Source organism: Pempheris klunzingeri, chromosome 14, assembly GCF_042242105.1.
Source record: "Pempheris klunzingeri isolate RE-2024b chromosome 14, fPemKlu1.hap1, whole genome shotgun sequence".
NCBI classification, from domain to species: domain Eukaryota; kingdom Metazoa; phylum Chordata; class Actinopteri; order Acropomatiformes; family Pempheridae; genus Pempheris; species Pempheris klunzingeri.
In genome coordinates, this window is record NC_092025.1 from 15750399 (window position 1) to 15775574 (window position 25176).

Sequence of the window (25176 nt, forward strand, 5' to 3'; positions counted from 1 at the left end):
TGAAGCTTATATTAATGATGTAACCAAATCCTAAACAAATACAGTCTGAAAATGTATTGATTTTTTAAAAATGTATTATTTTTAGGAAGTAGTTTTTTGGTCTTTTGCCTGCAATTGTAGTATAACATGAAAAGTTCCTGTTATTTTGGTAGATATTTAAAACGTTAAAACCAAATACCTCTTTAATTAAATTCTCAGTGTTGACTGAGGCCAAAAATGCGGGTACCCACTGGAAAATATACAAATGTTTTCTAATGTGATTTAGTTACAGTATCAAATGACTAAAAGCGTCTGATTGAAAAAGTCACATTATTGTAAGAAAATATGAGCTTTCTTCTGACTTAAGTTTTCCACAAATGGGATAATGTAATACATGTGTGTGTGTGTGTGTGTGTGTGTGTGTGTGTGCTTGCATGCTTACGTGCGCATGTGTCCTCCCAGTAGAGTATTAGTGCTAATCAGCTTGCCTCTGCAGCACGGATCTCCGCTTCACTTGGATCTACTAATCTGAGATGTCACACAGAACCAATCCAGGCCAAAACACGATGAACCTGTGATCGCTGTGGCTCACCTGAGGAACCTCCCGTAACTCTGACTGCGAACCCTCTGGTTTGGTCATGCTGGAACCAGAACATGAAACTGTAACGGAGGTGGAGCGTGCACGTACAAGATGTTGTGTGTGTGTGCTGAGCTGCCTTCTGCTCGCCTGTCTGTACGTTGGCAGTTTGTACGTCTGGAGAAGCAGCTTACCCAGGTATACAACTCACCTGCAGACCTGTGACGGTGCTGTAAAGCTATACTAGTAAACTGTTGCTGTGTGTGTGTGTGTGTGTGTGTGTGTGTGTGTGTGTGTGTGTGTGTGTGTGTGTGTGTGTGTGTGTGTGTGTGTGTGTGTGTGTGTGTGTGTGTGCAGGGACCATCCCAGTGTGATAAAACGTCGCTGTGCCAGTGTGCTGCTGGTCTCTGCACTGTCACCTGCAGTGGTGAAGGCATGGATGTACTGGGCTGATGTCAGGGTAAGCACTCATGGATAAAACATGCCATTCTCGTACAGTGCAGTACAGTGTGTGGACTAGTAGCTGGACCTGGGCCCTGCTGACGTGCCCTTGAGCAAAGCACCAAACCCCTAAGACCTCCTGGGGCACTGCTATGTGGCAGCCCATCAACCTAGAGATAGAACAAAAAGATTTTTCTCCTTAGGGGACTAATAAAGGTAATTCTTCTTCTTCTTCTACAATATGAGGCATTGCTGTAGAGACCACCCAGCACTCTATAAGATAGTTACAGCAGCTGTGTAAGGATGCTGTAGTTTTAGCCTAATAAACTGGCAACTGGTATATATACATACTTTAATTGCCAGTAAAATTATGCCCAATGTATGCACTCACACTCCAAAGTGCTTTATATAAAAGTAACCATCGTCATCCAGGTAGAGAAATCAAGTGTTTGAACCGTCGACGTCCATTCCTCACAGAGGTCAAAGGTCAGCATCAGTCAAGCTGAAAGGGATTCAGAGTCTTTGTTTGAGGACACTTCACGGAGGGGACTGAACCCTGACCGTCCAGGTGAAGGGCAGCGTCCTCACTCCTCGGTTCATCTTCACTAAACATAAGGTGTTTTGTGAGGTTAAGCCTGGGGTCACACTGGCTTAACTTTATAATCACTTTAGTGTTAAAAACTATGTGCATAAAGCTACATTCTGCCCTCCCAGGTCGATGCCTCGGTGTGGAAGTTGATGGGAGTTCGCCTGGAGGGTCTGATTCCTGCAGCCATACTGCCACTACTACTGACGATGGTACGTCAGACAGTCTCAGCTAAGACCACTGAGGAGTCTTCCAAAAAGCTAAATGTTATTCCAATAGAAAAACATTCACTTTTTAAACCCATTTTTACCACCATCTTTTCTCTTAAAGTTAACCGAGAACCCATATTGGTAAGTTATTTGGATGAAGATGGTCAAAAATGAAGATGCCACTACCAGGGAGCATTTGTAGATTCAAACACTGCTCCAGTTTCCCTCTTAGAGCATTTTATTTATGCTGCACTAAGGCAGCTTTGACATTTCAGAAAATAAATTCCTTTACTGCATCTAGTAAATGTCTGCGTTTTGCAGTGGTATCCCACGAGCATGTTTAAACCACATACTGAAAACATATGCCCTATATTCTCTAGATCCTGCTCTTTAATCTTTTTTTTAATATACTTTTTTATATTACTTACTGGATGTAATAAAGACTTGATTTCATTCTAAACATCAGGTGTTTTATCTCGGTCCCCTGGTTCACTCTGTGATGGACAACCCTGAAGGCTTCGCTGGAGAGCTGCAGTCTGCACTGGGTGAGTTAAACTTCGTGTCTACTAAATGTTAGGTCACAATATTCTTAGTTTTACATGTCTGCTTGCATGCCTTTGATGTGTATGTCATCATGGAGTCTAGACTTTATTTTCCCAGATGTTCAGTCGTGGAGGTTGTGTGTTGGAGATGTAGTGTGGCTCAGAAACCAGGTGGTGGCGCCACTCACAGAGGAGCTGGTGTTCAGAGGGGCCATGCTGCCCATGCTGGTGCCCTGCACTGCACCCACTGCTGCCATCTTCACGGCTCCGCTGTTCTTCGGTGTTGGTATGGCAACCACCAAACCTGCTTTTTACTCTTTTACAGCAAATAACAATAAGGCATTTTCATAACAGATTAATGTATTAATGGATTAAAACGTTTGGGTTGTTTTAGCCTGAATACATATTAGTAGGGCCTACATTATTTTATATGGCATGATATTTGTTTTCACCACTGTTGTCACAACAAACTCCTTTCCACTTTATGGTGTCATTCTAGCCCATTTCCACCATATCATAGAGCAACGGCGCCTCCAGAAGGACAGTATGAGAGTTATCCTCTTGGTGTCAGGTCAGTTGGCCTGCAGAACTCTCCTCAATATCCTCATCTGTAATAATACATTTTTTGTTTTGGGGGTTGATATGTGGTGATTATTGGATCACATCCAAACTATGCTTGTGCAAGATTTATATCAGCTTTGCAAGATTATCAGATGGACACAAGAAAAATAAAGCTGCAGTTAATCATACAGATTTTATGGAGGAAGGTCATTCATTTGGCACGTTTTATGGATTTTTTTGTGCTGTTCTGTTGCAGGGCTGCAGTTCTTATACACAACTGTGTTTGGTGCCTTTACTGCCTTTATATTCATGAGAACTGGTGAGAGATGAAGTGAACAGCACACTGACCTACTAACACGTACAATACCACCTTATTGAACCTGTAATGTCTTTCTTTAGGTCATATTGTGGGTCCGGTTTTGTGCCATTCATTCTGTAACAGTCAAGGCCTGCCTGACATCAGCTCTGCCCTGAAACACCCTCAACGATCTGCTCTACTCTTCTCGTACCTGATGGGGCTGCTGCTGTTTCTGGTGCTGCTCTTCCCACTAACAGACCCCCTCTTCTATGGTGCCATTCCTGTCTGCAGCCTGGCTCCCCCTCCAGTGTCTGTATGCTAGACTCAATGAAATTAAATATAGCCTGCTCCTGCTCTTAAAACTATGGATTTACCATGGATTTCATTTTGTGCTGGGTTTTCAAATAAAAAAGTTTTTCAGATTGGGAGATTCAGAGATTAGGTATGCATTTATGTGTGTGTGTGTGTGTGTGTGTGTGTGTGTGTGTGTGTGTGTGTGTGTGTGTGTGTGTGTGTGTGTGTGTGTGTGTGTGTGGAGAAGGAGAGAACGATTCTAGCAGTTCAGACATTTCCTGCATGGTCGAAAAATATTTCCTACTGTATTGAAATACAACGCTGGTACAACTTTCACTGGCTGAGTTTGGTGTGTTTGGTGTGTGTGTGTGTGTGTGTGTGTATGTGTCGGAGAAAAACAGATGAACTGTGAAAGCGAACGATGGGAAAGGGAAGGCGGTGGAGGAGACAGCAGTAGACAAAGACACACATGCAGACAGAAAGAGAAGACAGACAGAAACATCGACACAGACGCCAACGAACACATGAAGGGAACCAAAGTGCAGAGGGACAGCTATGTAAAGTCATATCATTGGGACAAATAAGGCAATGAAAGCCAGAGTTGTTAGACAAAAAAAAATAGTTCCAGCCTGAAGTAACACCAGCAAGTCAACCAGAGAGGAGAAAAGAAGAGAGAAAAATAAAGGAGAAAATGGAAGTGGAGGATGGGGGGAAACTTTAGAGCGTCCCCAAGGAAATCTAGAATGTGGAGCGGCAGAGTTGAGGAGAGGAGATTTGGGGTGAGTGGAAATGGTGAAGGTTTAAGACTGAGAGGTGAAAGGTTGTGTCAGACAATAAAGATTTTTGAGACAGACTGATGAGCTAATTATAAAAACTTTGTTTCCAACTTAAACCAGCTGATACTATGTAAATTCATGTCGGGCCTATACTTCTGTAGATATACTATAGTTATCCATAATGAATTTCAGTTCACCTCATTTCCCTGCATTTGACGCATCCATACACTTAAGATGATATTTTGTTTTGTTAGTTTTAGACTTTGTTACAGGAAAAAAAACATCTTCAATAGTTAGACATTTTGGGAAATGCGCTTTTTTCACTTTCTTGTCGCATTCATGTCTGTACGATAGCTGGAGCCAGCAGCCGGTTATCTTATCTTAGCATAAAGAGTGGAAACAGGGGGAAAAAGCTAGCCTGGTTCTGTCCACAAGTAAGATATCTGTCTACCAGTACTTCTAAAACTCACTAGTTAACATACAAAACCAAAGCACACAAATGACAATGCGCTATTTTTTGGGTGGACAATAGATGTGTCTGTTGGTCGGACTGTATCTTGGCTCCATCTTGGCTGTTAATTAGTGAGCTTTTAATTGGCAGGTTTTGTTTTCTCTGGGCAGAGAGAGGCTGGCTGCTTCTTTATACTGAGCTAAGCTAACTGGCTGATGGCTGTAGTTACATATTCACCCTGCAGACCTGAAAGTCGTACAAATCTTCTCATCTATGTTGCGGCAAGAAAGCAGATATGCATTTTTCCCAGGACATGCTTGTTCCTTAAACTTGGACCGGAGTGTGCCGCGTGTTTGGGCAGTCCACAGCACCAATTTCCCATTACCTCAAATACCAACAAAGCTCTGGTCACAAACTGGGGTTTATCTTCTGCTCACCCCTGCAAAATGTTGGAAAAGGTTAGGTTTAAAGGGATTAAGGAGGGTTTTTTTCAAATCTTTATTTATTCAAGGAAAGACTGACTTCACATCATGATCCCTTCTCTGCTCCGCTCTTTCATATATCTCAACTCAGTCATACTTGGGATTTTTCCAGCAGGCTACAACAAAGTCTTCAGCTACTGGCTGCTGAGAGTTTGGGGATTTGGGGGACTTTGGTGCTATGGATCAAGCTCAACAGCAGTTCTTGCAAGAAACAACTATATTACCTATTTACCTCCCCCGGTGTTCTCCCCTGAGAATTGCACTAAGATCAAATCTAACAACCCCCAATTTGGCAGCCACCCCCTGAGACCTCTTGGTGACTGCTGCCTCACTGTTGGGAATGTGAAGTAAAGACAGCAGAATAATTGACAGCATAGAAAGACAGACTGTTATTTTATTTCCCTGCACATAAATGGTCTGCACATGATTTCAGCGTTGTGGTAAGGGAATGATTTACCTTCTTTTGCTAATGCTGAGTCAGGCACATTACTGCTTTTCTGCAGTCTTTTTTTCTCTTTTTCAGACTAGCTGGTTTTTGAGAGGCATATTGAAAATGGAAGTCAGGTCATATGAGGGATGTGGGGTACAAAATGTTATGTTTCAGTAGAAGAGGACCTGTGAGAATAAGAGGAAATGGTGCTGAGAGAAGAAGTCAGCCGTGTGGAGGGCTATCTCAAAGGTCCTGCACATCAGACGCCCGTCTGTCTCAGTCGCTCCGTCGAGCCTTTGTGTCCCATCCCTTTCTTGTGGAGTCGTCGTCCTTTCTTCTCACTTTTAATGCATTTACCATTACGTGCAAACCAACACACGCACACACACACACACTCCGTCTCTGGAGAAATATGACTGCATCATGAAAGACACTACAAAGACGCGTAAAATGACTGCCTGTGTCTGTGTGTGTATGCGCATGGCCGTGACTATGGAAAACCTGAGACTATCATCTGGTAAAGGAATAATCTGTCAGGAATTATCCGCTCTCAGTGCTCTCTCCATCTCTCATTCTGCCTCTCAGCAGTTTTTTAAACCTGAACAGTTTCTGCTGATTTTCTACCAGACTGTTTGTCTTAGGTTTGTCTGTGCATGTGTGCTTTTTTTTATGCGCAGCGAACTCCAACTGCAGTCCAGACGATTATGCATGTGTGTCACCCGAGCCTTTGTTAGTCATGCTGTTTTTATTCTCTTTCTCTGCAGCTAAAAAATGTTTTTGGACAGAAAGAGCCAGGCGACTGCTGTTTCCATCAGCAGCCATGTTTGTTCTAAACTTGCCATATGACTCTTAACTGGAAATTCAGTAGCAGCTGTTCACACAATGGTATTCATTTTTTCCGTTCTTTGCTAGTTTGAAGAATGCAATGCAAGAATACATGTAGATGAGACTTACATCTTGTCTTTCAGCTAAGGAAGTAAATGGAGTTGCAAGTTCAATTTTCCAAACCCTCCCCATGCCCATGTTGGTTGCCAGTTCACAATCCGAAAATCTACTGTCGTTCCAGTGGAGCTGTGGATGACAGTAGGAGGCTGTGTTTGTACTGGACATCCCCCAGTGGTTAACATGAGTGAAACTGAGCATGAAGGAATAAGGACATGGCCAAAGAGCATGCTCAGTACACTATTCCAAGGTTAAATAAAGGTTAATAAAGGTCACCTGGTACTTCGACATACCTGCGATGCAGGGTTACCAACTCGCTTAAAGATACCTCTAAAAGTGTCCAAATTCTTTCAGTTGATGGTTCAAGTAATTGTAGACTTGAGCTGGCAGCGAATTATTCCTTCTGGATTCAACCAATTCAACAGCGACCCCAGTCTGCTCAGATATTTGCGGTGAAGATTTGTTGACAGTCCGGGTGTGGAAGGGGGGGGCATTCATGTCTGCTATGAAAGATGAAACATATGGACCTTGTAGAAGAAGTGGATAAAAGTATCGTCTTTTTCCTCCACTGCACAGAAATCACCAGGAATGCCTACACTCCATTATTTAACCACAAGGCCGCCGCTAATTGCTTCAGTATGTGTGTGTGTGTGTGTGTGTGTGTGTGACATAAGACACCAGCGGTTGGGAAAAATGAGCAACTGACGTGTCCGGCTGTATTTGATATGGTACAAATGCTTCAATGGGCCTGAATGGTGCGAGTCTCCATTGACCCAAGACAATGAGGAAGTAACAGCGCAGTTTCCTTGACATCGGTGAGGAAGCTCAGTGACCCCGGGACCAGTGGCATTCCTATTTATATAGCCAAGAAAAACATTGTAACTATCAAAGCACAGGCAGAGAAGTGTACGACACTTGTAAAATTGTATGACACATGAGTTTGGCTTTTAGCATCGACAAACTCTCATATAGAAACGGAGTAAAATAACAGAAATATCCAGTATTTATGATATATGCAATAGTACTGACATACAGTAGATTCATTAACATCTAAACTGAAGGGTAGACCAATGGTTATATTATATGTTGTGGATATATTGCCACATAATTTTCCATATTGACCAGATTTATTTAAATAAAAGAACTGGAGGTAGGTATATTTGTTGCATTTACGAACATGTTCTTGCACAAAAATGACAATATGATTCTTTCTTCTACTTTTGGTTTTCCGTGGAAGTTTCTCTCTTTCTGCTCACACACTTGCATATTTTCACACCCAGAAGCTGCCCATTGCAGCTTCACTGGAGCAGTTGGGGTTTAAGGAAGCCCTGCACACTTCAGTCTAGTCCAAGTATATTTCGTGATAAAGCTCAGTTCATCCGAGCAATATTTGAAGAAATAGGTTTTTGTTGAAGGTCTAGTGACCGAAACGTTAACTTTATCATTAAATGCTTACATAGACCCGACCTGTGGAGAGTCTTTTCTCCCTAACATGCTGACATGTAACATGTGTTTTACACATTAACTCTTAGTCGTACTAATGATGTGGCAATTTGCTGGTCATTTGCCTTCTACTCCGGTCAAGACGGAAATATCACAACAACGATAAGATGGATTGCCATTAAAGTTTTGTACAGACATTTTTTTTCTCCAGAGGATGAAGCTTGCTGCCTGATTCCCCCGATTGTTCCTCAATGAGTTGACATTTCTGGTTTTTACAGAAATATTGGTTGGATGACCATTCAGTTTGGACCAGATATCGTGTCCTTTTACCAACTTTGGTAATCCTCTGACTTTTTATCAAGAGCTGCTAACATGGCTGTACTCCCATGAATTTCTGGTATTTTCACGGCTGTGTCCAACAGTTTCAATAATTCACACCCACATCACACAAAGGTCAGCCCGGTGTGCAGAAGTGAGACAGCAGGCAAGGTTTGAACTTTTCTCTCTTGCTCTTATTTTTTCTGTCTCTTTTCCTGCAAAAACAAACACAACACTGGATGCCCTTCAGTAGAGACTGTCTGAAAATATGCGCTGTTATTCCCATATTTAAATGGTTATGCATATACTCCCTGTGGCTGTTCATAAACTCTCCGATGTGGCCAGACAACACATTGTACAAACTTGGTCTTTTCTAGAAACACCCAGCCCTTATTCTTGGTAAATACATGTCGCATGTTCTATCAGTGAAGGAAAAGTGCCTGAAGTGTTTTATCAATCCAGACATCAAAGGTTGAGCGGCCAGAGAACATCAAATGAAGAACAGCATTTCAGCTGCTAAAAAATAGAATGAGTGGTTGAAGTGAAACGGAGAGGCTGTAGAGCTGGAGGGTACAGCTCTACAGCTTGAAAGCTGGATTTTGAGAACGTACCAGAGCCTGTGATGATATGTGGCAAGTGGCGAGGAGTCAAGGAGGTAGAAAATAGGCTGTGACCTAGGAGGCAGGGAATATAAAATCAAGGGATCTGTATGTTCCATTAGAGGTCTTTGGGTTGGGAGATAGAGGAGATTGGAGGTACTGTAAGTACATTAATGTGAAAGGGGGGAATTGGGAGTGCAGGACTATGGAAAGGAGAAGTTTTGTCTGTTCTATCAATTACATTTCTGGAATGTGTCTCTGGGAGCGTGGCTGTCTGAGCGGGAGGAGGGGTCAACCAGCCTAAAATGATAGAATAAACAGACCAAAAGTGGGAGGTTTGGGGTGAAAGCAGGAGTTCTGGGGGAGATATTGCTGACTTGGGAGCCCAAATAATGAGACTGAAAGAGAGGAGAGGGAGAGAAGGCGAGCGGAGAAGATCAGGAGAGCGAGGAGAGCAAGAGGATGCAAGAAGTGAGAGGGGGGATGAGGGGGATGAAAGAATAATAAGGGAAGGGAGAGAGGACACAGAGGAGAGAGGAGGATGGGGGTAGTCAGAGAAAAAGAAAATCAGAGGAAGACAGGACGCGGATTAGGGATGTGGAGGAGGAGGAGAAAGAGGAGGGGAACAAAACCGAAAGGCTCTTTAGGTTCTCCGGGATCCTGAGGTTTTATGTCTGTTCTCCCTCTAGTTCCGATGGTTGTTACATAACTGGAAAAGACTGCTGAAAAGTTAGATTGTATATGTTCTGTCTGCCAAAACCAACACACCACAGCCAGCAACCAGCCAGCTCATCTGCTGTACACAGAGAGAGTGCAGGCCCTGACCAATATTGATGCGGCTAATAACACATAACAGTATGACTTTTCCATCACATCACACTGTGCTGAGGAGCTTCAGCGGGTGAAGCTTTGCTGTCATTTTTTAAGTTTTGCATTAAACAGTCATTTCACAGCAGCCGAAGGGGAAGATTACAGCATACGATAATGACATCAAGCTGCTTAAATTGTGTTGTGGCAGGTCACACTTTCCACAGCGAGAAGCGTGATGAGCATTTTTATGTGAGGGGCTATTGTTTGCTGAAGCACTTTTCCACTTATGTTGTTTAGATTGTTCAACAGTTCATCTTGTTTCTGTGTGGTAGACCTTTATTTACAGTCTGTCATCCGTTGTTTGTCAGCGTTAAATCTGTAACATTCCCATGAGGGCTTGAATCCTCAAAAATAATCACTATTTGCTTCATTTAGTATTCTTCGGCTTTGTTTGTGGCATAGTTACAAGAAAAAAGAAAAAGATTATTTTTTTCCTTAGAAAATCCCAATTCAGTTTAGACTTTGCACCAGACGTAGCCCACCATTCATGGCGGACAGATCATGTGACAGCAGTGGAGGTACCCCCGTCAACGCTCCTGCTCCCCAGTTACTGAGAGGTCAGGCTGATGCACATCTGGCATTTCCTGTTTCCTCTCCTCCATATGCCCCCGAGTGGTAGCCACACACACACAATGAAGAACACTTAGACATCTGTGCCCATATGAAGTTATTGTATAACAGCATAAGAATGAACTCACACACACACACACACTCACACACACACACATGGTCCAACAGGTATTCCTGTTCCATACTCAAATGTTTCCATTGGATTGTAAAAACTTCCAGCTGGTATAGACTTGTTAGAGAGAGAAGAGAGAAGGGGGAGGTGGTGGCAGAAAAACCAGAAAATAGAATGAAGAGTACTGGTGAGGACAGAGAGTAAGAATGAATGAGATTAAGAGCAACTAATAAAGAGACTGAAGGCTGAGAGAGAAGAGGAGAGCCAGACAGAAAGGCTGAAGGTGGAAGACAAAAAGGAGCAGAGAAGAGGAAGGGGGAGACAAACGCTGCATCTCACAGAGCTGACAAACACTTTCCACTCCTGTGGATGCTGTGCAGCATGAGGACTGTGCGAGTATGAGAGTGTGTGTGTGTGTGTGTGTGTGTGTGCGTGTGCATCCAAAGCCATAGGCAAGATGGGGGGACAGAATGGTGCCGTATGGTTTTCATAACTAGCCCCCCCCCCCAACCCGTCAACCCCTCCAGCCTTTCCTTATACACTCACACACTTTACCAGCCCCCTCTTCCAAAAACACACAATTCTTTTTCCTCTACGTAGCCCCCCCCCTCCCTCCCCTTCCACCCTCCCCCATCTTTTTCTCTTTCTGAGGTTCAGTCAGAAAGCCAGCTCTGCAGAGGCAAGAAAGCCCCAGCAGGATCAGATACAGGAGAGGGTTTCTGTCACTGAAGTTCATCAGATTCATATGTGGACTCTACTGAACACTTTTGGACTTAGCAGAAAGGCAGATTGCTCCATTCAGCCTATTTTGAACCCTGCAGGTACTTCACTGGACTGTATTTGGGACTGTACTGGACTCACGTGGACTTTTCTGGGGGATTCCACTGGACTGCATTGGTTTTTTATTGTTTTTATATAGGATCTGGTGAAATTTTTAGCAGTGCTGACAGTTTGCTGATGAATGGAGTTTGACTGATTCTGCATTGTAGAGCTATTTGTCTATTAAGAGCTTGGGCAATCCAAGGTAAATTAAGGTAATCCGATGTCAGTTTTGGATTCATCTGCCTGAGATTACTTTGAGCAAAAGGTCAATCAGACCAGATTATTTATTTAAATACACTAACAGGATAGAGAAAGTATAGCAAGCCTGGTTTGGCAAGTTTCAGTTAGTTAAATTAATTGAAGTGGGTCAGGTTTATTTGGATAAGAAGCCAGAAAAAATAGAAAAACTTTTATTAGGTTTTTTATTTCGACAGTAAGGTCGGGGTACTCATTTGAATGTTGGCCTAGTTTTGACCTCATGTCTTGGTGGAGGATGCAAAAGACCATCAGGAGCAGTAGCAGCTGCAGCAGCATGAGTCTCCTGTGTGTCCTGTGGCTGCTGATGGTCTGTGCGGCTCCTGGAAGCCGAGGCCAGAGGCTGAGGGAGGCGGAGGGGGAGCAGCCAGCAGCCGGGGCTCAGCTGGCGGAGAGAGACGCACTCTGCCACCAGGAGGGATGCTACACTGTCTTCCTCCAGAAGAGAACCTTCAGGGAGGCTGGGCGGAGCTGCCGGGAGCGAGGTGGGACCCTGGCAACGATGCATACCCACGAGGCAGCGGGTGTGGTCCACGAGCTGCTGTCGGCCATCGAGGCTCAGGGGACCAGAACGAGGTTTCGGCTGTGGATCGGGCTGCACAGACCACCGCGCCAGTGTTCATCCACACGACCACTCAGAGGATTCGTCTGGGTCACAGGCAAATACTCAGCTTTTTGACCTTTGACCCTGATTTTGATCTTCATATCAGACATTGTGTCGGATTTTAATAACTGAGCTCAGACAAAATAAGTGTTAAGCACATAATTAAGTATTCACGTCTTTTAAAGGTCACAGCACTCATAGCTAATGTGAAAAATGTTTTGGCGTGCTGTGATCTAATGGAAAATCTGTCATATAACTGAGACTAATGCTGTTAAAAAATCATTAGTTAGTTAATTACCTACTTGATTAAATTGGTTCTGGCAGCATTTGCAGCCTAACATATAAAAAACTAAATCAACCAATGCTGGATTCAGGCCTATTTTACTATATATGTTTTAGTTAAACACATGTGGACCTGTGATACAACAATTACCTAAACATTCATGAACTCAATTTGATTCAGTACTTACAAACAATAGGCCTATTTCAGTAATGCTACTCCCACACACACATATCAATTGCATCAAAAGCTAATTATCTACTTTTAGACTATGGTGTTAAACCCTTGTGTTGGCCCTGAACTCTAACCTCTCTCTTTGGTACCTGAGCCAGCCTCCAGAGCTCTGCACTGACTGGATGGTAATTGCATTAACTACTTTTGTTTCACAGAGACGGCGCTGGCGCGACAGAGGAAGCTCAATCCCTTTTTGACCCCATTGCTACCTCTCAGCCTGATTTAGTCATTACACAAACCTCACCCACTAAAAACCAGATGGAATTTTTATCACTGAAAGTGTCTGCCTTGGTCTTCAGTCGGAAAAGACTATAAATTTTCAAGAGTTATGTTGCCAGCTTAGTTGTTTTTTATCATCTGCAAAGATTTAAAGGATTTGGTTTATCCAAGTTAAAGAAAAATTCTCACTTTTGCCCAGTGCTACCTAAGAAAACAGATAGTTTTGGCTTCATTTCACCAGGGTTTGATGTAGAGTGATTTGTATGCATTGCTCACAGCACTGAACAAATACAAATTCAACAGTGTGTCAAGAAATCATGCCCTGGTCAGTTATAAACTTCACTGTGGGGGAATTTGCCATTTACTGTCAGGTCGTTATGATGTTCATAAAAGAACAACTCATCTGTAAAACTACAACCCAGAGATTGCAATGGAAAATCTTACCATTTGAATGTTATTGCAACAAAAATATGAGGTGTCCTTAAAGTCCATATGTGTGGAATTCAAAAATGGGGGATTTTTCTGACCTGGTCCTGTTCTTTATTTTCTAACACAGGAGACCAGGATGGCCAGTTCACCAACTGGCTCCGTGAAGACACCCCTGGGACTTGTGCGGCCCCTCGCTGTGTGGCCATGACCGTCCACACATCTGAGAGCGGACGTGAGAGCAGCGACAATTACCGGTGGCTCGATGGCTCCTGCGCACTGCCACTGGATGGGTACGTTTGCCAGTACAACTACAAGGGAATGTGTCCGCCACTGGAGGACGAGGGCAGAGGTCCAGCTGTTTACACCACCCCGTTTCACCTTGTCAGCACCCTGCTGACTCACGTGCCCTATGGGTCTGTAGCTACTGTGTACTGCCCTGCAGACAGCTCAGACCCAGATGCTCCTGTTGAGCAGACAGTACTGTGCATGGAGAGGGATGACGAGACAGTGGGCTGGTCCAGGGATGCCCCGCTCTGCTCGTCCGAAGCGGCTCCACAGAACCAGGACTGGTGTAGCGGGGACCACAAATGTGAGCAGTACTGTGAGAACACAGACACAGACTACTACTGTTACTGCTCTGAGGGCTTTATACTACACGAGGACGGGTACAGCTGCGAGCCCGACCCCGTGAGCCCAACTGACAGCCCTGAGTTATCCTCTGACTCCGCCGGTCCCACTGACCAGCCCCAGATTAAAGAGGTCTGTGTGAAGATGGGGTGTGAGTACGACTGTGTGGAGACATCTCGGGGCATCCGTTGCACATGTCCCCCTGGCTACCAGATGGGTCCAGATGGCCGCAGGTGTTCTGATGTAGACGAATGTCAACAGCAACCCTGCCCGCAACTCTGTGTCAACATCCCAGGCACCTTCCACTGCACCTGCCACTCAGGGTACCAGCCAGATGACGAGGGCGAGTGCGTGGACGTCGACGAGTGCCTCGATGAGGGCAGCTGCGAGGGCAAATGTGAGAACACAGTGGGGTCCTTCACGTGTCTGTGTAACCCCGGGTACAAGACGGGCAGTGAAGGAGAGTGTGTAGATGTAGATGAGTGTGTGGGGGAGTCGCCCTGCCAGCAGCAGTGTCTCAACTATATGGGAGGGTACCAGTGTTATTGTGACAATGGCTATGACCTGCAGGCTGATGGACTTACCTGCCAGCCCTCGCCCGATGACGAAGAATACTCCACTCTGACCCCTGACCCCAGTGACGCCGCTCACGTGCCTGACTTAGACCCTAACCATGATAATCCTTGGTCCACCTCATTCACCCCGGACCCAAACTTTGAAGCTGACACTAACTTTGACGCTGACTGGCTGACAGAGGCCCCTGAGGGTCTCTCCCCTGACATGGCTCATGGGTCGGATAATCACCTGAACCAATGGGATGCCATATCACCAAGGCGATATCAGACAGCCCCATCCCCAACCCAGAAAGACACCACAGGCAATGAAATTGGCAACGAGGCTGAAGCTAAGACAGGAGGTAAAGAAGCTAGTAGTGAGGATGGAGCTGGGACCGCAAACGGGTCGGCCACTGGGACTGAGGAGGAGGAAGGATCTAAGACGGATAGTACGGAGGATGTAAATGGCACGGAGGGGGTAGGGGCTGGATCTGCTGCAGGTAAACGGAAGCACGACAAGAGCTGGCTACTGGTGGCCCTGCTGGTGCCTCTGTGTGTGTTCCTCGTAGTGATGCTGGCTCTGGGGATAGTCTACTGTACCAGCTGTGCTGTGGACAAGAGCCTGAGCTTCTCAGACTGCTATCGCTGGATACTCCCCACAACGCCTCCTGACAGAAGGAACGGCAAAACCCAAGCATGAACCCTAAACTAAACAGACACAGGTGCATGCACACAAACATGCACACGCAGATGTGTCTGAACGCCCAGCTGTTTGTTAACAGTTCTTTTGTGGTGCAGGCTTGGTCACTAAAACTATCATTTGGATTTAGTACAGCTGACCAGCTCTCTCATTCATCAAGGAAAACTTAAATATTTTCTGTTGCACACCCTTTGTAAATATTTCACTATCTCATCATGTTTTTAGACTTCAATAAAACCAAGAAACTGATGAAATGCTGTGTGGTTTGTCCAATCCAGGTTATAAAAAAACATCTAACCAAAGGAATGAATAAATTTAAGTGTGAGTGTAAAAATGTGTGTAAATACAGATGCTCATTTACCTAAAGCCAAATGTTCACTTTCAACTAGAGTAAAAAGGGGGAGGGGGAGGAGATGAAGGGGTGGGGTCGGAGAAGGAGGAGGAGGAGACTATTGAGGGTAAGGGGAAAAAATTACCCACAAGTGTCACAACTTCCGGTAGTGTGACCAATGTTAATTACCAATGTTGAGGGTGTGAACAGGATCTATGATGCTGAGGTATCTTCGAGTATGGAAAAGATTTCCGACGAGGATGGGATTCGAACCCACGCGTGCAGAGCACAATGGATTAGCAGTCCATCGCCTTAACCACTCGGCCACCTCGTCCCGTCTGCCCTGCGTGTGGAGACATTGGTAATTATTGATGGCTGCATGAGCGTACTACTCTGAATTGTTTGTGTGTGTCTTGTGACTTTGTTTTACACGTTGAAAGGACGTTTTTCAAGCTAACTCATATATCGAATTACGACTTGACGTGTGTCGAAAAGTCCGACGCAGCTGCTTCATGATTGGTTCGTGTTTCTGTCGACCACAATATTCGCTCTGTGATTGGTTGAGGGGCGGGGCTAACGCTGAATGAATACAGGAAGTGTACAGCGTGAGACTGCAATTTGACGTTCGCCGGAGCTATTGAAGAATACAAGGTAACAAGCTGTTAACTTGGTATCCACCTTTATACCTCTCGAGATGAACTTAATATCAGCTAATCACACTTAGGAATTGGTTGCATAGTATTTGCGACTTAATGGTTTGCCTGGTTGTGTGTTTAAATGCTCCAATCACTTAGCAGCCTGCTTAGCACGCACGCTAGTAGCTAGCGTCACATTGAGTTAGCTGTTTGAAGTAGCCTATAGACTAAACGTAGTAATTTTGCAGTATTTACTTAAACATGCAGTTTTGATGTTGCCCTGCTGTTAGTATGCAGCTAATTTAAACGGGGTGCGGAAGACATTGCTTTCGGCGTAGATTCACTTTAATTAAATCAATAATTGTTCAATAGAAAATGAAACAGAAAAACTGGCTTCTCTAATTTTAGGAGATCGCTTCCTCTTGAATCTGAGCCATGGCCGATCAAGGTTCAGGAGCTCCTGTTTGTCTATGAAACGTTGTAATTTTGATAAGGTTTTGTTTGGGTTTCACCTTTGTTTGTATCACAAGCTTAACTTATCATTACTTGCAGTAACAATTTATCTTTATGTTCCACACTGTACTCATCTCACTTCTTTCACCTCTCTTTCCTATCCCATCAACTTCCTACCTCATCTATCCCTGTCTTTGTCGTGTTTTTTTTCTTTCCCCAATTCCCTTACCCTCTCCTAATTCAGTTCAACATCATCAGTGGTGAACCTCAGCCTAAAGATGGTGGACTCACAGTACTACCTCCCAAATGACATTGGTATCTCTGCACTTGACTGCGGCGAGGCTTTCCGTTTGCTCTCACCTCAGGAGAAGATGTATGCCCACTACCTGTCACGCGCCGCTTGGTACGTTGCAAGTCAAGAACCATAGAAATCAATAGAGATGCTAAATGGAATTGAACTTTTGTTTACTGAAGAGTTGGAAGCTGCGCTCGCCAAATAAACATTTGCTGTCGTAGGTATGGTGGCCTGGTAGTGCTGCTGCAGACTTCCCCAGAGTCGCCAAACATCTTTGTCCTGCTGCAGAAAATCTTCAGGAAGCAGACTCCTGCACAGCTGGAACAGGTGGCCACAGCAGCTGGACTCAGCTCTGAAGAGTACCAGGTACGCAGTCTTTGTTTCTTTGGCTGTTTCTGGTGCTGTCTTCACACACAATTTCTTCCACACACACACACACACACACATTCAAACATGTGTTAAGATATCCATTGTGCTATGCAACACATTTTTTCCTTTTGTGTTAATTTTAGGCCTTCTTGGTGTATGCAGCAGGTCTGTATGCCAATATGGGAAACTACAAGTCTTTTGGAGACACCAAGTTCATCCCAAATCTACCTAAGGTGAGAAAATCTTCTGTGACACCTGCTTTTATAACCGTTTTACAGGGAGGGGACCCAATAAAATTAACACCTACACAATGTAATGCAACAACCCCATCAAAAAAGTTAAGAATTTCCACAATGTTGAATCAACAGATCTCTAACTGCTGCAGCATATTTCAAGATGTCTGTATCTGTGGTATGTTCACCCAGGACAAGCTGAAAGCTCTGGTGATTGCCAGCCAGGCATTTCAGGAGCAGCCCGCTGAGATGGAGGCTCTGTGGGACAGCTGCTCATGTCTCATCTACTCCCTGGAAGACAGACAGAAGCAGCTGGGGCTGGGAGACAAGGTGGGATCTTGTATAATTCAATACAGAGTTTAGGCAAAACTGTTGTCATGTAATATTTAATGAAATGTGCCGTCAGGGCTGCTCTTGAGAGGGCATTTCTCATTCTGCATTGTAAGCACAGGCTTAGGGTTGTTCTTTCTGGCAGATATGTATGTTCTAATCCAAAAGCCCTCAGTAATTGTTCTTTCTCTGCTTTCCTCCTTTTCTCATTTATTGAGCTGTTACTTGTGTCAGACAAATTGAATATTTTCAAGTAGAAAGTTAAATGTTCTACATGTTCGTGTCTTCAGATTGGCTGCCAACAGCATCAGTTGTCCTTCAGGAAGAACTACAGGCGACCCAGTACTGTGACCCCTATGAGAAAATGTATGGCTCATGAAGTATTTTTGCTATGTTTTTCTTCAGGGAATCACCACCTACTTCTCAGGAAACTGCTGCCTGGAGGATGCTGAGCTGGCTCAGAAATTCCTTGACTCTAAAGTAAGCTGAATTCACACTTAAAATAAATATTCATATTCCCATTGTTCTTTCCCCAATCTTTTGTAATATTCTGTGCTTAATGTTTCTCTTTTTACTCCTTTCTGACATTAATTCCCTTTCTTTGTTGCACTCAGTTTGCTTTTCTCTTAATCTCACCTCTGCCGTCCACTTTGACGGTTCATCCTGTCTCTGTGGTGTCTTACAGATTACTTACTCTTCACTGTGTTCTTGTGGTTTGTCTCTAGAAACTGTCTGCTTACAACACCCGTCTGTTTAAGAAGGAAAACGGAGGTAAAGCGTGCTACGAGGTGCGCTTGGCCTCAGCTGTGCAGAAAGGTCGGTACTACAGTAAAGTAAATGACATTTACGTGACAACCACAATAAGATTTGTGATCATTTACAAATTTACGTTGCAGTTCACCAGCTATAATGCACTTGTGACAGATTTGGCACACAGAATTTAATATGTATCACGTGTCATGCAGACTCCATATGTCATGCTAGAGACGCTCTAGCTTGTGAACTCAAATGCATTATGATTGCTGAAAAATGGATGTGACGAGATAACGTGCCTCTCGAATGTTGTTAATGATGCTATGCAGTCCGTGACTAAATGACACAACTGCCTCACAGACTGTGCAGTGGAGGGGGAATGCGAGTCATGCTGCGGCAGCTTCAGCTATGAAGACAAAGAGTTCACTGTGAAGAGGGGAGACTATGCTGCTCTCATGGAGAAAGTCAGCTATTACCTCCAACAAGCACAGGTGAGAGCAAAATGTGTGAATTTCAGTGTAACAAAAACCCAAAGAAGTGTACTATTTAAGTTGTCGGAGTTGATAACATGTCATTAAGACGCCTGAAAGTAAAAGAAAAAGAGGCCAAAATGACAGACGATATTAAAATTGCAAGTTAAAATGAATGTGAAAGTATTGGCCAAACAATAATGGAGTCGTATCTCGAGGAGGAGTGTAGGAGCAAATGAAAATGATCTTCTTGCCACAGTACCACTTTTGACATTCTTGCCCTGTTTCCAAATACTTAATGCAGGCTTATGCTGCCAATGAGAACCAGAAGAAGATGCTCGAGGAGTACGGGCGCAGCTTCACCTTGGGCTCAGTTGAAGCCCATAAAGAGGGTTCGCGCTACTGGATCAAAGACAAGGGACCAATTGTTGAGAGGTGAGCCCACTGAGCCAGAGTGACATCAGATGAACACGTTGACTGTCCACATTGAAGGTTGTTCAGTCATCTAGCATCTAGTCTCGTGTAGTAACCTCTGAAACCTTTCTCTCTCTTCACTGTACTCCTCATCGCTCCCTCCCTCTCTCCTCCTCTCAGCTACATAGGCTTCATAGAGAGCTACAGAGACCCATTTGGCTCCAGAGGAGAGTTTGAAGGTAACTACTGTGGTGATTAAGAACAGCGATATTAATTGGCATTCAAGCGGTGCTCTCCGGGTTTTATTGCTGTGGTGCAGAGCTTACCATTGTTACGGAGCTGCTTCAAACAGTTACTTAGGTAGATATCTGCAGCTTTTAATGCCAGTAAGTAATTTTGGAGGTTTTCTTTAATTGTTGAAGTAATTACATTGATTTTAGGAGGACACAAACTGTGCTCCATACCTTGAATGCCACAATATTACACAACTTATTAAGTTAGTGCTCTGCCATAAATCCAAGTCTGTGGTCAACATGTTACTATTAATTTCTATTTTAGGAACTAGGAAATATTCCTTATGCCTGTTAAGATAGAGATTGAATAAAGAGAGGGAGCAGCGTTAGCGAGAGCAAACTATATGATAAAAACTACTTTCCAGATTTTGTGTGAATGTAGCCGAAGTGAAGCTTTATCCTGTCTTGTGTGTGTGTGTGTGGCTCTGGAAGGAGACAGCCATGTAATCTGGCTGGATTATTTATGTATAAATCCATACATTGTTTTTTAGGAAAATCACTCTCATTCTGCCTTTTTAAAAATGGTGTCTGAAATAAAATGCAACAAGCATCAATTAGAAAAGGGTCATTGCTGCAAGACCCCACTTCCAAAAGCCCCCCTGAACAGGAACTTCTTTAGGGGTGAAATAACATCCTAGTTTAGACCCTCGTCCCTGCGGTGGAAACGCATGAGCTTGGGGAAAGTTGCTGCAGTGAAAATGCTGCGTTTGATTCCCCTCAAAAATGGCACCTTGTATCCATGTGTTAAGAATTTAAATTATAGGAGGATTTATATTATGCCCTTTCTTTATGATTATTCAGAAATTTGTTTTTTAACTTTACTTTGGGTGCTTCCAGGGTTCGTGGCAGTTGTGAATAAGGCGATGAGTGAGCGTTTTGCCAAACTGGTGAGCTCAGCAGAAGTCTTGCTCCCTGAGCTGCCTTGGCCCGAGGAGTTTGAGAAGGACACTTTCCTTAAACCGGACTTCACCTCGCTGGATGTTCTCACTTTCGCTGGGAGTGGAATACCAGCTGGCATCAACATCCCCAACTGTATGTACACTTAGACATGGACGTGTTTGTCAAATAACAAAGTTCAGTTCATTTAACTTTTAATGTCTTACAATATATCGGTTGCGTGTCTTTGTGTGCAGATGATGACATCAGACAGTCGGAGGGCTTTAAAAACGTGTCACTTGGCAACGTGCTGGCTGTAGCCTATGCCACGCAAAAGGAAAAACTCACCTTCCTGGAGGAGGAGGACAAGGTACCAGAGTCTCCTACACGCCAGCTCTTGTTTCTCTCACACACTCCAGTAATTACACATTCTCCCGTGTGTTTGTGCACTAGGATTTGTTTATCAAGTGGAAGGGCCCATCATTCGAGGTGCAGGTTGGACTTCATGAGCTGTTGGGCCATGGAAGTGGGAAGCTGTTTGTCGAGGTGAGTCAAGGATACCGCTGTCGTACACTCATATCAACGTCAGAGAGCTAACCTACATCATTTATAGCCACATGAATGCTGAATGGGTGTTTTGCTCCATCTCTTCCTACAGAATGACAAGGGCAAGTTCAACTTTGATAAGAGTAAGGTGATCAACCCAGAGACCGGAGAACCTGTAAGTTTGTGTGTGTGTGTCTACACCTATTTTTAATTCTGCATTCAGATGGCAACAACAGACTGATGGTGTAAGTGTTTCTCTTTAGGTGTCCACTTGGTATCGGGGCAGTGAGACGTGGGACAGTAAATTCTCCACGATTGCCTCCTCCTATGAGGAATGCCGAGCCGAGTGTGTCGGACTCTATCTGTGTCTCAACAAGCAAGTGCTCAGGTACGTCATGTTCTGCTTGTAACCTGCACTCGCTGTGTGTCTCTGCTATACATTACATGTTTACAGGCTTGCCTTTTTAATCACTCCCAGTTGGAGAATGAGGATAAGGAGGAGCATGTGCTTCTTATCCGAGGCATCTTCGAGCCGTTGAGCCTCTGCCAACAGACAGCTGCTGCCGTTGCTCGTGTTGTGTGTTATTTACGATTAAAGGGCTCGCTGGATTGTCTCTACATTTGCAAACTGTTGCTGTAATTTGCTCCTCGATCGACTTTTTTTTTTTGATAGATGTAAATTTTAGAGATGCATTTTGTTGTTTTGTCTATGATTAATCTTTAAAATTTTAAGATGACTTAAAGATACACTCCCAGAATCTGTTCTGGTCCAAAAGTCCAAACCCTCTAAATCCCCAAATTTATTTTGTCGAAAAAACATTTAGTGACTTGGGGTCACAATTAGGAACCATCACAAAATCAGGAAGCGATTTACAAACACATAGTTTCACACTTAATTGATGCCATTTTGGGGGAAATCATCATGTCATTTGGGCTGGTTTAATGACAATTGTTGGAATGGAATAATGGTTATTATTTCTGGAAAATGTGATTTGTGGCTGAGGGCCATGAGGGAGATCAGCATGTTAATTGTTCTTTGTCTGTCTGTGTGTGTTTGTGTATTTGTTTTCCAGTATTTTTGGCCACGAGGGCCAGGACGCTGACGATGTGGTGTACGTCAACTGGCTCAGCATGGTCCGAGCTGGACTGCTGGGCCTGGAGTTCTACACATCTGAGAGCAAGAGCTGGAGACAGGTAATCTGCCTGCTCCATAACATGCCGTCTCCCTTACTCTTAACTTGGACTGGTGTGCTGCATGCGATAATGAGTCACAACGTTGATTTATATGAAACTTCAGAGATGCATAGTGTTGGGTGAACTGTGTTTATAAGACAAGTCAACATACAGACCATGTAGCATGTGTTTCTTACAGCCTGACTGGCTCAACGCTACGTCTCTGCATTGTTTTATAACACAGCTTATAGTAAGTCTGTCTGTGTTTATACGAGTGCCAAGAGATGTATACAGTGTATGTCATGTGTATGTGTGTGTGTCTGTCTGTCTCAGGCTCACATGCAGGCTCGTTTCGTGATCCTGCGTGTTCTGCTGGAGGCCGGGGAGGGCCTGGTGGGCCTGGAGGAAACGACGGGACAGGACGGCAAGCCTGATGCTCGAATCACATTGGACCGAAGCAAGATCCACACTGTGGGCAAGGACGCCATCCACAGGTTCCTTCGTAAACTGCAGGTACATCCATAGTTTTGGCAGACAAAAGATCCCATATAACAAGTATGTGATATTGAAAAGAATGCAACAATTGCTGAAAAAGAACATACTGGAATCTCCACATGGTGGATTTATTTGTAAGTCAAACAGCAGAAGATAATCTGCAGCTACTGCAGACAATGGAAATAAAGCAAACTTGTGGTGGACAGTTTTTACTATTTTTTTCTTGTGTTTTATAGCTCTAACAATTCAGGGTAGATTCAAGAAAATTTAATTTGTAAATTGTAATTAAAATACAAAAGTAAGATTCACAATAACAAATCCACCCAAATAACCAACTTCTCAGATCTCTGTGTTCTCAATTAAATTAAATTTTAATTTCTACTTTTAATTCATGTGTCACGTGACTCTAGCATTGCATTTCTGCGTGGTTAATCATTAATCTTCTCTCTCTACACCCAACATGTTGCTAACCCCATTCCACTATTTTTAGGTCCTTAAGTCAACAGCAGATGTGGAAGGAGGCAGAGCTCTCTATGACGGCTACTCCGCAGTCGGCGACAGCGGTGCCCACAACTTCTTGCGTCTCCGGGAGACGATACTACTGAGGAAGGAAGCTCGCAAGATGTTTGTCCAGGCCAACTCCAGAATCAACGGTATGTTCCTGCATCTGTACCCATCTGTTTCGCATGACCTGAAACACCCCGGTCCTGTTTAAGTTTTATTTGTAAGACTACAGGTATATATTGCTACAAAATGGTGCCTAAAAACCAGTGAGTTGGCTCATTTGTAAAGTCTGAAGTAGGTTTACATGAGCACTACTTAATTGATACCTGATAACAAGATATTATTAAATCTGTATTAAAAATGACATTTAAAAAAAAAAAAATAATACTTTATTGCTCAAACCTTTCTAGTTACAGACTGTGATTGTACACGTGTGGAAGGATTCGTACACTCTTACACTGACACTGAGTTTGTTTGTGTGTGATTTCCAGGGGACAGCGTAGAGCTGGTGGAGTACGAAGGCAGCGCGGCAGGTTTGATTCGCTCCTTCACTGAGCGCTTCCAAGACGACCCGGAGCAGCTGGAGGCTGAACTTCTGAAGATGAGCAAATCAGACATGCTGTGCTGGTCACCTCAATAGGTTTCAAAAATACCTACTGAAATCCCCCCCCCCCTAACCACATGTAAAACAAAACTGATTTGATCTTTATGGACTTTAAAACACAAAAACTGCAAAATGATCCGAATCCTTTTAGAAGACACTTCTCAACAGACTAAAGTTTCATGCTTCAAATAAAGCCATAGGACTAGAATAAATCTGCCAAAGACACCAGCCACAGCTTTCCAGCCACGGACCACTTTGATAACAGGATCAGATACAAATAATTAATTGATAGTTAACGAGACCATCACTTTTTAAAGTGCTCATTTTCCTAATGAGACATATTGACAACTGTCAGTTAAACCAATGCTGCCTGACAATAAAAATGGTTCCTGGTTCATGTATGTAAATGACTGAAGGTAGTTTTCACTTTCTTACCATGGTAAAGTCAAAAAGTTCACCTTCAAATCCAAATCTTTACAAAATGATCATTATAACACGTGTGCTCAAAATTATTTCTTGATGTTTATGGTCAACTTTTAGCTAAAATCGATTTCATCTTTACAGCTTGTCCATCAAGTTAAATGTTTGTCCAGCCTTGGTGATGATGGTTTGACAGGTTAAGACTGTTAATTAGCTGCCATGACAGCTTAAAGTTGACTGTAACACTAAATAATACTTTCGCTACTTTTGTTGCCAGGTTTGGTATAAAGAAGTTATGGATTACTTGACTGTATAAAATATTGGTGGAAAGCCTTAAAAGAAAAAAGCTGTATGTAAGAAGTGGGTTGAATCTGCACAAATAAAATTTGTTTGATAAAATCTTAGTGGTATTTTCTTCTACCGTAGGACAGTCACACATTTCATTTTTATGAAATACAACCATAATCTGAGATTTGACTTTTTTTTTTTTTTTTTTAAATGACATAAGGAATCACCCCAATGATTGCAGTATGACTTTCGTTGGTACAGGAATTGTTAAATTCAGTCCAAAGCTGAAATCTCAACTTCTACTCTATCAAAGTAGAAGGCATCTTTGAATCAACATTTTGGTTCACATCGTCCCATGTTATGTACATTGTCCTACAGTTTTGAATGCAACGCCTGCAGGTAGCCAGCTCAACAGCAGAAACAGGTTCACAATGTTGATAATGGTTTTTATTGTACTTTTTTATACAAACAGTTATTTGTGATGGACTAC

At 43.5% G+C, this 25176-nt stretch overlaps 3 protein-coding genes and 1 non-coding gene across 5 annotated transcripts; 3 read left to right on the top strand and 1 right to left on the bottom strand.

Moving 5' to 3' along the window:
- Nucleotides 1–617: 617 nt before the first annotated feature.
- LOC139213306 (CAAX prenyl protease 2-like) lies at nt 618–3582 on the top strand. The gene is made up of 8 exons (XM_070843971.1): nt 618–754; nt 914–1016; nt 1712–1795; nt 2259–2337; nt 2453–2620; nt 2834–2905; nt 3152–3214; nt 3295–3582. Exons 1-8 carry the CDS (start codon nt 618–620, stop codon nt 3513–3515), a joined length of 927 nt encoding a protein of 308 aa, XP_070700072.1. The 3' UTR covers nt 3516–3582.
- An 8198-nt stretch (nt 3583–11780) lies between these two features.
- Nucleotides 11781–15410, top strand: LOC139213256 (complement component C1q receptor-like). The gene is made up of 2 exons (XM_070843914.1): nt 11781–12216; nt 13451–15410. Exons 1-2 carry the CDS (start codon nt 11781–11783, stop codon nt 15202–15204), a joined length of 2190 nt encoding a protein of 729 aa, XP_070700015.1. The 3' UTR covers nt 15205–15410.
- Nucleotides 15411–15715: 305 nt separating this feature from the next.
- dpp3 (dipeptidyl-peptidase 3) lies at nt 15716–24797 on the top strand. 2 transcript variants are annotated; one of them, XM_070844154.1, is made up of 19 exons: nt 15716–15896; nt 16868–17026; nt 17140–17284; nt 17431–17520; nt 17713–17850; nt 18256–18330; nt 18576–18666; nt 18964–19094; nt 19378–19508; nt 19668–19726; nt 20618–20812; nt 20914–21026; nt 21110–21202; nt 21315–21377; nt 21466–21590; nt 22276–22396; nt 22709–22888; nt 23361–23523; nt 23866–24797. In XM_070844154.1, exons 1-19 carry the CDS (start codon nt 15751–15753, stop codon nt 24012–24014), a joined length of 2367 nt encoding a protein of 788 aa, XP_070700255.1. In that variant the 5' UTR covers nt 15716–15750; the 3' UTR covers nt 24015–24797. The 2 variants fall into 2 exon arrangements, with proteins under 2 accessions (XP_070700255.1, XP_070700256.1); XM_070844155.1 differs by lacking the exon at nt 15716–15896 and adding an exon at nt 16087–16186.
- On the bottom strand, nt 15788–15869 carry trnas-gcu (transfer RNA serine (anticodon GCU)). The gene has a single exon. It is a non-coding gene; the product is annotated as a tRNA-Ser (tRNA).
- Nucleotides 24798–25176: the final 379 nt, after the last annotated feature.